Below are 15,612 nucleotides of genomic sequence, written 5' to 3' on the forward strand. Positions count from 1 at the left end.
GTTGAGAAACACTGCTCTATAGAGTCTTCGGCAGGTTAAAACGAACAAACATTTTCTCCTTCCAATGTAATTAATTAAATACAAAGAATGAGTACAAAGAACAAAGCTACTGTCTGACCACAAGAAAGATGCTTTAGTCTAAAGTGCTTTCATAACAACCCGAAGGTCTGGCGTCTTAAAAAAACAATTTAAAAAAGAAATAATAGTAATATTTCTAAGCAATAAGTATACTTCTGTATCACTATCGCGGTTGAGCTTCTTTATACAAAATCTTTAATTAATTTTTCCCTTTAGAATGGTCCCCACCAAAGCCAGAGCGAAATTGTTTTAGAAAACCTGCCTGCACAAAAATCAGAAATATGGAAGGCCACAGCTGTGGAGATATGAAGTGCTATTCAGCACCAAATGAATTGGAACAAAATAAGTACAGCGACTGTTAGGCTGTTCGTTTTGGCTCCATATTCTCAGTAGCACAGTCTAACTTGTCACTTTATATTGATTCCATCTGTTTACACTCTGCAGTGGATTGGCTTGCTATGGCGAATGTTTCCTATTTACCAGCTGGTAAAGATGGGCCAAACCAGATAGGAAAGAATTAGATTATTTTCAGATCCTCATAAACATAAAATGAGAAGAGAAAAAAGAACTTCGCAGGGATGGGGGGGTGGAAACCATTCCCCCCCCTTTCCATTTCCTCTCAGTCTGCTTTATGTTGCACTGCCAGTTGAAAAAAGCCCTTATGTTGGCTGAAAGATGTTTACACCTTAACATACTGTTGTTTATGGCATTTGTGAAGTCCCTGTTGATGTGATGCTAATGAGATCCCTGATGCTGATTTTTCTGAAGGATGAAAGGGAGGCCGGATTTCAAACCAGGCCTGCTCAGTTCTGTGACCCAGAAAGCTGAACAGAGCCCTCTAGAGCAGTGCTTCTCAACCCTGGCAACTTTAAGATGGGTGGACTTCAACTCCCAGAATTCCACAGCCAGCTCTAGATGCTGAGGTTTCTCCAAAGCCCCATGCAATATCTGAGTTTGCCTCAGTGCTCAAGGGTAGAAAAACAAGGTGCCAGCTAGACAGAGAAAATTCAGCTTCAGAAGGAAACAGCGGAAATTCATGGGGCAAGCATCAACCAATTCTTAAGCCTCTACCTCCCTTAGACAGTCTGAGATTGCCTTTAAATTGTAACTTTTAATATGACAGAAGATTGGAAAAAAACCTATGTGGTACTATTAAGACAGAGCCAGGTCTGACCCCAGGAAACTTCCTGGACATGTCCATATTGTTTTCATGGCAGCAATACAGAAAAGGGAATGGGGTGGCCATTTTCTCATTCTAATCTACAATCCTGAGATTTCCTAGTGGTCTCCATTCCAGTTCTAATCAGAGTCACAGATTATAGATTCATAGGCTTCTGGATTGGAAGGGATCTCAGAAGTCATCTAATCCAATCCCTTGCTGAGTGTAGGTCTCATTAGAACATCTCTGACACATGGCCATCCAGCCTCTGAAGAAAATGGAAAATTAGCAAAGGAAACCTTGTCACTTCATGTGGCAGCCTGTTCCACTGACTGACAGCTCATACAGCCAGGAATGTCCTCCTGATGTCTACCCTGAACCTCCTTCCTTGAAGTTTTAGCCCACTAATTCTGGTCTTGCTGCCTGGGCAATAGAGAATTAAGTTCTGCCCCTCTTCTGTGTGACAACCCTTCAGATTGTCACACAGGCTCTCATGCCTCACTTCACTCTTCTCCTCTGCAGGCTAAACACCCCAAGTCCTGTAACTGTTTGTAATAGGGCTGAGTTTCCAAACCCCTCACCATCTTGGTTGTCCTTCACTGGACTCCAGTTGGCCACTGTCTTTTGTTAGCTGTGGTGCCCAGAACAGGAGACAGGATTCCAAGTGAGTCTGACCAGGATACAGAACTCCAGACCAGGGTCTGGCTAGAGGGTTTCAATTACTACCTGTGATCAGGACTCTTTGTTCCTGTTCATTCACCCCAAGATAGCATTTGCCTTTTTAGCAGCTACATCACACTGCTGGCTCATATTTAACTTGTGGTCAAGTTAAGATTCCTTTCACATGTCCTGCTGCCAAACTAGGTCTTCCCCATCTTATTTTTGTACCTTTCTTTCCTTTGTCCTCCCCAGATGTGGGACTTAACGTATCTCCCTGTCCAAATCTACCATGTTTATTCCAGCCCACTGTTCAAGATCTTCTTGATCTAGACAGGTTGAAGATTTTTAACATTTGTTCTACATTTTTATTAATTACCTGGGTGAAGATGTTGAGGGGATGGTTATCAAATTTGCAGATTAACTATAAAACTAGAAGACATGGTTAATCCTGTAAAGAAGAAAGGGGAGATTCCAAAAGACCTAGATATGGATTTGGGTATGAATTCCTCTAGAGGAGAATGGGAAGTAGGAGGCAGTTGGTAGAGGTGGGGAGGGGCAGTCTCACAGTGCTTGCAGACAGCAACCACATCTTGTTGGTGTGATGGCTGACTTGGGACTTTCGTGGCGTGATATGTGGTTGGTGGGATGGAACTGGGAGATAAGCTGAGTGTGCAGGGGCTGGATTTCCATGGTAATAGCAGAAAAAGATAGGACATTAGAGATGGGCCGTGCCAATACAGAAGAAGCGGGTCCAGCAAGTCTCTGCCCAGGACCGTGAGGCTGGATTGCTGTTGCTGGGGTATGCCAGGTCCATCAAAAATAAAACCTTTGCCATACAAGATACGATGTTGGACATGGGTGAGCCTAGCCCGTACCACTAAAACATGGTTGGTCAGTGATGAGGATGTAGCCTTGCCAGAGATCTGCCCTTCTGGGTTTAGGCTCCAGCAGCAGCCAAGATGCCAGGGCCAGGGAGGGTGTAGTGGTGAGAGGGCATGATGCCTTGCCTGTGGCTAGCTATACTGCTCTGGTGATTAATGTAAAGGCATCGCCTCCCAGATATCTATGTAGTCATGGCTACAGGAACAAGCTAGAGCTGCCGGTGGTGTACCATCCACTCTGCTGCCCAGCAACTACCCTTCTTGGACTTTTGGATCTCATTGTTGGGCTGGTGGTGGAAGTCCCCAAGCTGTCCTGGAGAACTTCAATTTCCATGCCCAGTCTGGGCTCCAGTATGGCCCAGTGTGTCTGATTTCCTGGTGGCTTCCCCTACTTTGATGAAATAAGAGTTCTGCTAATAGTACTGCAGAATTGAAAGTTGCCCAAGGCCTTCCACTGAAAGCAACAGGACATAAAATGATTTCACCTGGCTTCCACTTGATGATTCCTCTGCAGTCATTTGCAGAACTGAAATCTGGAACGCTGAAAGTTCTACCCTGTAATGGTTTCTTCCTTTAATACTTGCCACACCAGTACAATCAGCCTTCACCCAGTAACAAAGGAAAAGAGTAAAGCTGCTACCTCAGGCTTAAGTCTTATTGAGATGGCAGTCCCAAGGCTGAACTACTCATACCGTTTAATGCTCTTCAGGGCACAAGCAACTAGCATTCAGGAAGAAACCTAAGATCACAAGGCTCTGCAGTGCTTCAGATTCCGATTCCAAAAAGGGGGTTCAGAATGTGCCAGGAGGGATAATGTATGCTGTTTGCAACTCTTCAAAGCCAATCCTGGGGAAAGACGCAGCTGCTTTAAAGAGCTGCAGAAAGGTGCTACATTTGTGCTCCATCATACTATGAAGCAACTTTTTGGAATCGAATCCTAAGGACTAGCAACCTTACTAGATTATTACCTTGTCTCCTGATTATCTCAAATCTAGTAAACTGTAATCCACGCAATTTTAAATCTGCCACTTTAATTGTAAAAAGAGACAATGCTGGGAGAGATGGAGGCCATTATCATAACTCTTCACATTGTTTCAGAGAATAGATTGTAGAACTTGCACTCTGTGATATTGCAGAATTGAGAAATCCCTAAGTTCAAATAAAAACTGAAACTTCCAGTTTAGACACTGCTAGATTGGGGGAGTCCCCAGGGTAGGGTTTTGATGACATGGTGGTGGCCACCATCTTGACATTTTTGTCCCCTTCCCTGTGGACCCACAGCTGGATTATACAGAACTAAGAGAATTCTGCCCCCTTTCTCACTGTGAGCAGTAAGAAGGGGGGAAAGTAATATTGATCCAGTCCTTCAAACTGAGGACCTCCAGAAGGCTATCAGTGATGTCAGCCCTGACGGCTACATTGAACCATTATTTAGAGTGGCAGTGTATCTCTGGTATTAGAAGAAGGCCATCCCTTTTATACATTGCTTGTAAGGTTCCTAAAGATCTGGCCAGTCAGAAATGACCACAGAATGCTACACAGCCAGGTCTTTGGTCAGTGCAGAGATACACCACATCAAACCAAAGCCTTGTTTTGCATTATATGTTGAACATAAAGTCCCAGCTGTGCCCAAATACATGTGCATAAACAAATGTTTTCTCTGCCCAGATCAGTTCTGAGGAATTTCAACAGAACCAGAAGGATTGCAATAAGCCTAGAGCATTACCAAACTACTGTCATGCATAAAACATATACTGAAACTCAGCAGGGTTACAGAAATACTTACAAAAACATGGTAGGCCTCTTTCCCAAATAACTCATAAATTTATGTTTAAGAGGTTAGGTTTGTTAAGGGAGTGGATGACAAATAAATGTTCTAGTTTGCTATCCCTATCCTGCAGCTGAGGACTGGGATAGCCCACGTCCAACTGAGAATTCCTGGAGAAACTTAGGTACAGATTTCACCATGCCTACTCACCCCTATCCCTTTACTGCACAATTTCAGCTCCAATGACTGACATAATTTTATATCTGGCTAACCTTGACTGAAAAGCTTCAGCAGGGACATATCTGGTTAGCACTTGGATGGAAGACCACCTGGAACCTCAAGTCTTCTGATCGCAGAAGAGGTCAGCCACAAGCCATTTCCATATGCTTTCCAAGAATATTGCATGGACTTGTCCATGCAGTCACCATGCATGGATTATTTTTATTCATTTCTTAATTTAGTGAATGGTCACTTCAACACTTGAAAAATAAATAAGCTGTAGGAGTAGCCAAACCCTGCCCCTGCCTACTTTTTCATTTATTTCACATTACATCTTTGCTCTTTTTCCATAAATACATAGATAAGTAAAGCTAGGGATTTAACTACTATATATGAGCTTTATCTCAGTTGGTCCTCAGTGAAACCCAGAAACACAGGTTCTCATAGATTAAAACAGCTGAATCGGGACTCCAGGGGATAGTTTCAACTCATGGATGTTGCAGTTCAGAGGTAACTTGGTTGCTTCATTTATGGTAGAAAGTAGAAAAGCTCGTCTGTGTGTTTATAGCCAAGCTCAAGCTCAGCAGTGACAGCCACCAAAGCTTTGAGTGATGACGGAGAGGCTTCACTGCTGTGAGGAAGGAGTGCCTTGGCTGCAATCTGTCTTGACAACTCTGTGATCTGCGAATGTCTCACAGTCTTGGGTGCCAGGGACAGATGCCCTTTGCCAGAGACGAAGTCTGGCACTGGAGCTGCTAGAGAGCCATGGGGGGGTGCAGGCATACACTGAGTTGTGCCAGGGTGCAAGGGCAGGGCTGCAACAACAGCTTCAGGTTAGAATTGTGCTTCAAACAGCGCCAAAAAAACCTCCCCTGGATTTCAGGCCAGGAGGGCTGGGCCATCACAAGGGACTTGGAGTGAATGAAGTGCGATTCAGACAGTTTATTGGCAACCAGTACCCTGATCCAGGTATCCAGACCAAAAGGAGTGTTTCTCAACCTTAGCAACTTGAAGATGTGTGGACTTCAACTCCCAGAATCCCCCAGCCACACATCTTCAAGTTGCCAAGGTTGAGAAACACTGTTCTTAGAGGATGGTTGCTCCTGAAAGGGATGAAGTGCTGAGGCAGAATGAGGCCTCTGGCACAAAGATGCTGCAAGGTGTGGTCCGAAAAGTCAAGATGGCTGTCCTGACAGTGCAGTCGAAGCTCTGCCTGTTTTTCATAGGCACGCAGCTTGGCTTTTTTGGCCACCCCCTGCAGGAACCCTGCGCTGGCAGAAGGAGCACGATTCTCTCCCGCAGCTGCTGAGGGTCTCTAAAGCTGACCGAAATTCATGGGGGGCAGGTCTGATCTCCCCCTTAGTGCTAGATCATCATATGCAGGAGGAAAACGACCCCGGGTTCTTCACTGTCTCCAAAACCTGCATGGGGATTGTCCTCTGCTCTCTCCCGGGATTCAGAGATGGGTAGCAGGGGTGCAGCACCTTGGGTTCGAGGGCAAGAAGTGTTGCAAAGGCACAGGAGGGTGCTGGTAACACCTTCTGGCAACTAGCCATGTAACCCTGGGGGAAAAACGCAGCTGCTTGAAGGCGTTGCAGATGGGCTCTACGCGAGTTCCTCTGCATGCACCCGGCACCTTCTGAGACTTGAATTACAGCTGACTAATGAGATTTGCAACACTGAGGGTCCTGTTCAGGTTGGGAGCCCCGTGTGACATGGTACCTTCTCTCTTAGGAGACACTCCATCTGGCTTAGGGTCCTGGTTCGGGTTTCTCCATTATTCCACCTGAAAAAACAACCAGAAATTAAGGTAACCCCAGTGTTTTTATCAAGCCTGCCCTCTTACCAAAAGGCATCTGACTTTTAGCTGGGGACCAAAACAGAATCGCCAGCCCCTGGTGGCAGTTGAGCCAGGTCAGTGGGGAGGGATGGACCCACAGCTGCTCTGAGAAGGAACCTAGATCTGGAACCAGGAGGCTCACCGGGAATGTTTATACATTCCTTTTTAGTTTGAACAGCCAAGAGGAGAGAAGAATTCTTTTAGGAAGCAGAGAATATAAACCTCTTCACCACATCATTTCCCTGATTTAAGCCATTCCCCTCTTCAGTGGCACAGATGAAAATACAAGTACTGTACATTTCTGATACTGATTAAAACTCCGGACATCTCTCCTTCCAGCCCCTCCTGTCCTTCTAGCAATGGGTTTCCCATGATTTCATCTACTTGGGCTCTTAATGTTGGGTTTGCAGATGAGCAAAGGGGAATGCAAATATGCTCTAAGGAATCTTTCCCAGCCTTGCAAAGTGGCTAAACACATGCTGGATTGATTGATTTCTACACGGTGTCACCAATTATGCAGCATTTTAGAGGCCAAGTCCAGAAGGAGCTTCAGAGGACATGAGGCACAAAGATTCACACCTCTGGGCCACATCTCAAAGCCTTTGGGCCTTGGGGAAGACGTGCCGGTTTAAGCACTGCCAACAGATGCTACGTTCGTTCAGCCAGTTTTGGGAAACGAAAACTGACATACTACACAGCCCTGAATTTTACTTAATTTAATTTTAGAAGGTCATTGTTCAGGTCAGAACCCTTCCTTAGCTCATCTCCCAAAATTCCCCTGTATAGGAAGGCGGGAAAGAGAATCTTTCTTTCCCTCCAGCAACAGATGAAGTTAGTAGAATTCACTATGGAAAGCATGTATCTGATGAAGCACATGAACTTTGGGTAGGGACTGTATTTTCTGTGGCATAAATAGGCAAACCATAAATCAGCTTTCTTCATCTTGGGCCTCAAAATGGGTTGGACTACAACTCTTATAATCCCCAGCCAATGGGGCCAAAGTCAAGGGTGTCCACAGGGAAGGGAAGGTCAAGATGGGTCCTTGGCCACCTGATTTGAAGCCCGACACCTTTGTGTGTGTTGGGGCTTCAATCATATGGTCATGGAGGCCATCTTGGCCTTTTGGACCCCGCCTTGCTGAAGATGTCCCTGACCAAAGTCCAGCCCATCGGAGGCCATCAAGAGAAGCCAAGATGGTTTTAAAACTGGCTTTAAGCCCACAGAAAATCGGTCTGTTGATAGTGGCTAACCAGAACAGCTTAGATGAAACTATGTTCTAAGAGAGCTGGTGCAGTAAAGTGGATAAGAGTTGAACAAGGACTGGGAAACCCAAGTTCAGATCCATCCTCAGCCATGGAAGTTCAATGGGTGATTTTCAGGCATTCTGTCTCACCCCAAGGTTGCTGTGGGAAAAATTGGAAGACAGAATGCTAGGTGGGCTGCCTTGAGGTGGGATATAACTCCACCAAATAAATATTGATGGGGAATAAAGACCATCCCCAAGTTCTGCTTGGAAATATGAGGCAGTGTCTGGCTGGACAAGCTGGGCCTTCAGCCTTGGCCGGAAAGCACATCTGTTGTGTACATGGAGTTTCTGCTGAAAAGAGCAGCCCAAGGCAAGTGTTTGCCTTCCACTCCTTTTGCCCAATTCTGCTTACCAAAAGTCTGTGTTGCTGTAAATCAATGCCGTTTACACCGGTGGCCTCAAGCTTTGCTATTCAAAGTTCACCATTTTGATTTCTCTCTTACTTGAAACAGCACAGCAAGAAATAAACTGTACACACATCCTTACTTTGTGCTCAGACCATTGATGGGCCTCGAGAACGTTGACAAGAACTCAAGATATGGAACAGTAACTCTGCTAATTCCTGGAACCTGTTTCAATTTTTAAAAAAAGTTGATTACTTTGAGATAATGTTTCAGCACCGTGCAGAATGATCATGTCCACCCTTTCTCCCTCTTCCCTTCAATAATAAAATTCAATAAATTCGGTAAATGAATAAATAACTTTCTGACATACTGCTTCTATTTAACAAGAGTATTAATTCAGCTAGAATTCTTAATACAAAAATATCTTAGCACTCTAATCCAGAATTAAGTCATTCATCCCAAGAAATCAAGTAGTAAAATGTTCCTGGACTACAATACTTCCTGTGTAGATAGAGCATTGTGTGTTCAGTTTCTCTTCACAGCAGCAGTCAAGGTTGGCTACCATCTGCTGTTACCACTTTCCAAACGCACGGGTCTCAGAACAAGGGCTACAGCTCTGCTGCGACTACTCAGCCTTGGCTGATCTCAAAAAGCTAAGCAGGGTCAGATCTGGCTAGTATGTGGATGGAAGACCACTAGGAAATCCAAAGACTGAGATAGTCAAAACAAAAACCAAAACCACATCCTGGAGGACAGCAGTAACAAACTATTATTGCAGTGAACTACAAGAAGATGACATGGGCATGTCCATGAATGGTAGGAAATCTGTTCCACAGTCGAAGAGGCTGTCTCAGGAGATGGGGGACTCTCCTGGGCTGGAGGTGTTTAATCAGATGCTGAGGGCCATCTGTTGGGGATGCTCAGGCAGTAGATTCTTGCACAGGGCAGAGGGCTGGACCAGATGACCTTAGGTTCCCTTCCAAAGCTGACATTCTATGATTGTATGCCCGTGCCACTGGGGGTCAAGCTTATTTGTGTCCTCATTTGTTTACAGCTTTCATAACATGCCACACTCATAAGATTTGGGGCAAGAGAACAATGCAAAACAATGCAAACAATGCACGAGGTTCTAAATACATGATACAATACATGAGAGCCAGTTTGGTCTCGTGGTTAAGGCACCAGGCTAGAAACCAGGAGACTGGGAATTCTAGTCCCGCCTTGGGCACGAAAGCCGGCTGGGTGACCTTGGGCCAGTCCCTCCCTCTCAGCCCAAGAGCCAATCAGGTGTGGTATGAGAGTTCTAGTCCCGCCTTAGGCACGAAAGCCGGCTGGGTGACCTTGGGCCAGTCACTCCCTCTCGGCCCAAACCACCTCACAGGATTGTTGTTGTGGGAAAAGAGGAGGAGGAAGGCGTATTAGGCGTGTTCCCTGCCTTGAGTTGTTTATAAAAATAATAAAGGCAGGCTGAAAATCAATCAAATAATCAAATAAATAAATAAAACCTTCTCCGAGATGGACACCTCTAGCAATCAACTTGACCTAGATGCTTGGAGGAATAGGGCTGTTTTAGAAATGCCATGAGGGAGGGGGCTGCTCAGACCTCTGGGCGTAGCCAGTTCCAAAATGTGGGGAACACGACAGAAGAGGCTGGCTGCCCAGTCAGGTGCCCCCAACATCCAGTGGCGGAAGGGCCTCCCCAAGATGTTCTTGCTGCACGGGCAGATTCAATGCAGGACAGGTGGTACTGGGCAGCGCATCGCATGGTACTTTGCATGTGACGACCAGCCCTTCGAGTTTGGCCTGGAAGCCTGATAGCCTCCTTTTAGAAGTGGTGTTATGCTGCCCTGGTGGGGTCGTAGTCTTACCACCGCCTTCTGGACCACTGCAGCTTCCAGGTCATCTCCAAAGGCTGTCGCACATAAAGCATGTCCCAGCAATCCAGCTGGGCAGCGAGTAAGATATGAGCCACTGTTGCTAGCACGTCCTGGCTTAGGTAGAATTGCAGCTGGCTACTGTTTCCAGCTGTGGCTAAACAGGGATTATTTCCCAGAGGACCCCACCTCACAGGTCGGCTCCTTGGGGGGGCGGGGGAATGCGACACCGTACAATAACAACCGGGACCGCTCTTTTGGAAGCTTACTGATGTACTACTCAGTCTCAGAGGGATTTAATCTGAGTTTATTTCAGCCCGTCCAGACCCTGATGGCCTTCAGACATCAGCTGAAGTTTTCCTTGGCGTCCCCCGGTCAACTGAGTAGCATCAGCACCTGCTATCACCTCACCCTGAACTGTCAGATGACCTCACCTGACAGCCTCACATAGAAGTTAAACAAGTTGAAGGAGACTTTTCCTTTCCTCCAAAGTTGTGCGCAAGCTAGGGCGACAAAATATGCTTCCAATTAAACAAGTAGTAGATTACACAATGCCAACTCACCCCACCATCCCTTCCTTATATTTTTTCACCCCCAGTTTTAATGATTTTAATTTTATATCTGCCTGATGATCGATGACCAGCACCTGACCAACATTGGCTAATTCTGAAAAACAAAAGCCAGGTCAGATTGGATTGGATGGGAGACCACTAGGACATCTCAGACCTAGAGATATTATGCATCACCTTGCTCAGAGCTACTGTTTTATTACCATGTGCTTTTCTGCAGATTTAATTTATTAATTGAACCACTATGATTAACTAAGATTTCTTTAATGGAATGTAGTCAGCAAATGCATTACTGAATTGACTTCAATAAGAGAAATACATTAGCCCTCAGACAGCACACACCTTTGCCAGCACCCCATTAAACTGCTCATCTGTAAGAGGCAAAATAAATGTTTCAATCACTCTTCTAAATTCGCCCTTAGTGATCTTCAGTGTCTGATCAATATCAATGATCTGAAATGCTTTTCTGATTTCATCTTCTTTTGCAATTATCTTCTGAAGCAAAATCTGCTCAATAATGTCGGACGACAACGTGGAATCAGGGACGGAGCTGACAGAAACAGCTGCAAAAGACACAGTATGAGTTATAAAGCCTTCTTAAAAATGGATACAAATTATATAGAAAGTTTAAGATACAGAATGGAATTCAAAACATTCTGAATTCAAAACCAATGTTTCAGGCTCAAAACAGGTTATTGCAATCTTGCCAGAAACATTTCCACAGTTCCAAGCATTTTTGAGCTTGCAAAGCTCTATCTGTAGTTTAGGACAGGTCTTTGAAGCTTGAGGCAGACCATTCTGTGCTCAGAACACTTTTGAAAGGGGGTGGGAGGAACAGCTGATTCACGCTCAGAAAGGAAGGTTCCAGGCATACAAACTTTTAGTCACGAAACATGTTGTGTGCCCATAGAGTCCAAGGAAGTGTAGGAAGCTGGTTTATTATCCCACATGCTGTTTTAAATAATGGTCACTCGACCTCCCAGGAGGGACTTAACACCTAAGACGCCGTCTAGTGGCAGTCACTAGCTTTTATTTATTTATTTTATCTAATTTGTCATCGCCCATCTCCTCCCACCAGAGGGACTCTGGGTGGTTTACAACAAAATGGTCAATAAAACAATAAATATACCATATAATTACAACATATAAAAAAATACTCTATATAAAATACAATTACAAATAACTAATAAATATAGATAAAAATAAAGTCCAGATGGCTGTGATCCAATTCAGTCCTTGCATTGGAGGAGCATTTTAGGCCACTAGCCATCCCCAGGCATGACAATTCCCTTCCCCACCCCAGGCCGGGCGGCAGAGCCAGGTCTTCAAATCCCTCCGGAAGCCCAGGGGCGATGGGGGAAGAATGTCCCAGAGGGCAGGAGCCACTGCAGAGAAGGCCCGCCTCCTGGACCCCACCAGACAGAATTCTCTAACCGACAGGGTCTGCAACATGCCCTCTCTGCACGATCGGGTGGGACGAGTTGACCTTATAATTCAGAAGTACACTCTTTCTGTATGTAAAGGCTCCATTTCCCTAACATAGCTAGGAGACTTTTCAAGCTGACGCAACATTCCTGGTTCCATCTGCTTGATTGCTTTGGACATTTCTATCCTGCCCTTCTCTGAAACAATCCACCACAGGCCGTCTTCTTTCTTCAGATTCCACCACTATCACCTTCTGCCACGGATCAAAGGGCGTCCCAGATTCACTCACAGGCCAATTATATGGCACTACAGGAATGTCCACTGGGGGGTGTTAAAAGATGCAACAGGCATGGCATTGCAATCGAAGCTCCGCCCCCTTTATATCTGCCGGCATACAAAAGGGGCGAGGCTCTGACTGCAATGCGCACCTGCCTCTTGCAGATTTTGACAGCCCTGCTGCCCTATAAGAGCTTTTTACCCTAGAATCTTTTAGAGATTTCATTGAGTAAAAATGTGATGAGTTCACATTTTGCTTTCCTGTATTTGGGGTAGAGAAAATAAGTTTTTGGAGACGTCTGCTCACTGTTTTGACTGAGGCAGCTTCCACAGGATCTTTCTGAACCAGCGTCAAAACTCTCCACTTTCCACTCAGAACAGTCCCAGCGAAGGGGCAACCATGATGTGGCACAAACTCCAAGAAGTGGTGGGGGAGAGAAAAGGAGGTGGACAGGAGACCTGCCGTCTCTTTTCTGCACTACTCTCTTTTCTATCATCTTTCTAATGAGCAAAGAAAAAAGCTTCCACTTTCAAGCCTGCTTGTACCTGTTTATACCATTTCAGATAAATCAAAAACATGATGGGGACTTTGAGACTCCCAGATAAATTTTGCGCCCTCAGAAACCTACCTTAAGATGCAGAGTTGGACTACATCCAAAAATCCCCTTAGAAATCTAAAACCCATAGCGGTTTGATACCTTCATCTCAAATGACCCAAAATAGCACATAAGCCACTACTCACAGGAAGAGAGTTTTCAGTAGCCCCAGGAGGTGGACGGTCCACGCCCATCCAAGCACCAGACACCGTTGCCCGAATCAGCTTCAGCAACTTTAGAGATAATTGCTCCACTTTACTTTTAAAATATTTCTGCTATTGCCATGCCAGCAGCTGGTGAGTTTTACTCAGGACCAAGAGCGCACCGACAGACTCTGTGTTTTAAAACTGAGGGGAAGCAAATTTTTCCTTTATGCAGGAATGTGAGAGGTAAAGTAACCTACTGCAAACAAAGGCACCCAGTTTCCAATCTCCATTTTGAGACTGAGTATCTGCCAGGGTGGGGATCCACAAGGCGGGCAGGTGCTGTCGCACGCATCTTCCTCCTCCCCTGCTTTTGGCCATCTTTTCCCTAATGGAATGCTCATGAAAATGGAAGGCTTGTACAATGGTTTGTGCCAAGGTGGTCAGTCCTCGTAAAAGTACTACTCAACCCTCACCAAGTCCATTTCGGCCATTCCCCGAAAGCACGATTGCTGCTGGCTGCAAATGTGTCCCCCCCTGCCCCCGACCAGGGAAGGTCGCCCTGAAATGTTTTGCTCGGTCACGCCTGAAATTTGGAAGAGAACCATCATCATCGGGAAGGTCCTTACTTGAATCAGATTTGGCATTGCTTTCAATGCTGCTCTTGCTGCTGGTGCTGCTCCGTGTGGACGTTCTGCCTGATGAGGAGGACTGGACTCTGGCATTGAAGATGATCCCGTGGGACTGGGGGCATAAAGTCTTGTAGTCACTGGCATTCACCACTCTGGACATTATTCCTACAGGAAAGGAGAGGCAGTAAAGAAAGAAGTTGAAGCAAAATCAAAATGAGTCTCTCCAGACAAGGCCCTCTGGCTGGGGAGCTGAGGCAGCATATAAATTATTATTATTATTATTATTATTATTTGATTTACAGCAGTGAAATCCACCTCATGCAGAGGCTCTGACAGCATGCAACAGGGGATAGACATAAACCCAGCTGAGAAAATTAAGCAAACCACCCAAGATGAAAGCCACTGAGTCAGGGTTCCTCAACCAGGGTTCCGTGGCAACCTCGGGTTCCGCAAGAGGTCCCTAGGGGTTCCCTGGGAGATCACAATTTATTTTAAAAAATTATTTCAAATTCAGGCAACTTCATATTAAAGAGGTAAGTTTCTTTATTTTTAGTTTAAGAACACTGTCATTGCATTTAGACAGGCCTACACAGGAAACGAATATAATAATTTTGTAACTTGTGGCCTATATTGGAGCCTGAACATGCAGGGGTTCCCCAAGGCCTGAAAAATATTTCAAGGGTTCCTCCAGGGTCAGAAAGGTGAGAAAGGCTGCACTAAGCATTCAGCTCTGGTGAAAAGGAACAGGGTGGTTTTAACCCCCTTGTAGAGGCACAAATGTCTGGGGACAGAGTTCCAAAGTGCAGTGGCCACAGCAGAAAAGTTGTTCGTGTTGGCCTCAAACTGATGCCAACTGATGCCAGCGTCCCAGGGCCGCTCTGCTGTGTGCCAGGGTACAAGTCTGCAAACGTACGATGGTGTGGGCGGATCAGTTCAAGCGGCACCTTTAGCGACCTTCATAAAGGCTTTCCCTACACCAGAGCAGCCTCCGCACAAGAGGAAGAAAGATGGGCAAGCAGAATCTGTTCCACTCCTTCTCTAATTCCTGTTTTTTCATGGAAAACCACGCAGGCCACCCTAGGAGTATCTTAGGAACAATGTGCAGGAAAACACCATAAATTTATTCTTGCAGTTGAAATAGCAGATGGAGAGTGAGTCTGAATGGACCAAAAGTAGTTAAAGCAGTGTTTCTCAACCTTGGCAAGTTTAAGATGGGTGGACTTCAACTCCCAGAATTCCCCAGCCAGCATTCTGGGAATTCTGGGAGTTGAAGTCCACCCATCTTAAACTTGCCAAGGTTGAGAAACACTGAGTTAAAGAGTGTAGGCAACCTGCAAAGATGTCTGCCACCACCCAGGACTATAAACAGGGCTGGCTTTAGGCTAAGGCCAAAGCTTAGGGCACCAACACTGCCCCTCCTTCCAAATCACTCTAAAAATGCATTTCTTTGCATCAGCAGGAGGTGGTGGTATCAGTCCAGGTGGCCAGGGGTGCCACATACCCTTGAGCTGGCCCTGCTCAGCCAGATGTGGGGCTGCGGGAATCAGGCAACATGGGCCTCCAGACCACCCTAACTCACCCAAGGATCTGCAGCCCAACACTGGTAGCCCACAAGGGACCGCAATGGGATGCCTTCCAAAAAGCACACAAACTATTTTCAGTCATGTATAAGGAAATAAATTCTACATATACAGCCCTCTTTTAAACAGGTTGATGGTTTCGCATACATTGTCACACCAATGCTTATGTGAGATGGGTGGGAAGAGCTGAAGATGAGGGTCAGAATCTTACCCGCCAATGAGCACATCTCCAGGGCCAGGTTTTAAATGGAGTGAAGTGTAA

The 15,612-nt window shown here is 45.7% G+C and overlaps 1 protein-coding gene across 1 annotated transcript in view; it reads right to left on the reverse strand.

Moving 5' to 3' along the window:
• The window catches only part of EFCAB6 (EF-hand calcium binding domain 6), a 125,597-nt gene extending 111,667 nt beyond the window's left edge, over window positions 1-13,930 (reverse strand). Inside the window, exons 1-4 of the mRNA XM_063308262.1 lie at window positions 13,768-13,930; window positions 11,041-11,261; window positions 8,398-8,480; window positions 6,488-6,551 (exon numbers count right to left, since the gene is read on the reverse strand). Of these exons, the coding sequence (XP_063164332.1) occupies window positions 6,488-6,551; window positions 8,398-8,480; window positions 11,041-11,261; window positions 13,768-13,930 (531 nt within the window). The remainder of the gene's footprint in view (window positions 1-6,487; window positions 6,552-8,397; window positions 8,481-11,040; window positions 11,262-13,767) is intronic.
• Between the last annotated feature and the right edge of the window lie 1,682 nt (window positions 13,931-15,612).

The sequence above is a fragment of the Candoia aspera genome, chromosome 7, assembly GCF_035149785.1.
Source record: "Candoia aspera isolate rCanAsp1 chromosome 7, rCanAsp1.hap2, whole genome shotgun sequence".
NCBI lineage: Eukaryota > Metazoa > Chordata > Lepidosauria > Squamata > Boidae > Candoia > Candoia aspera.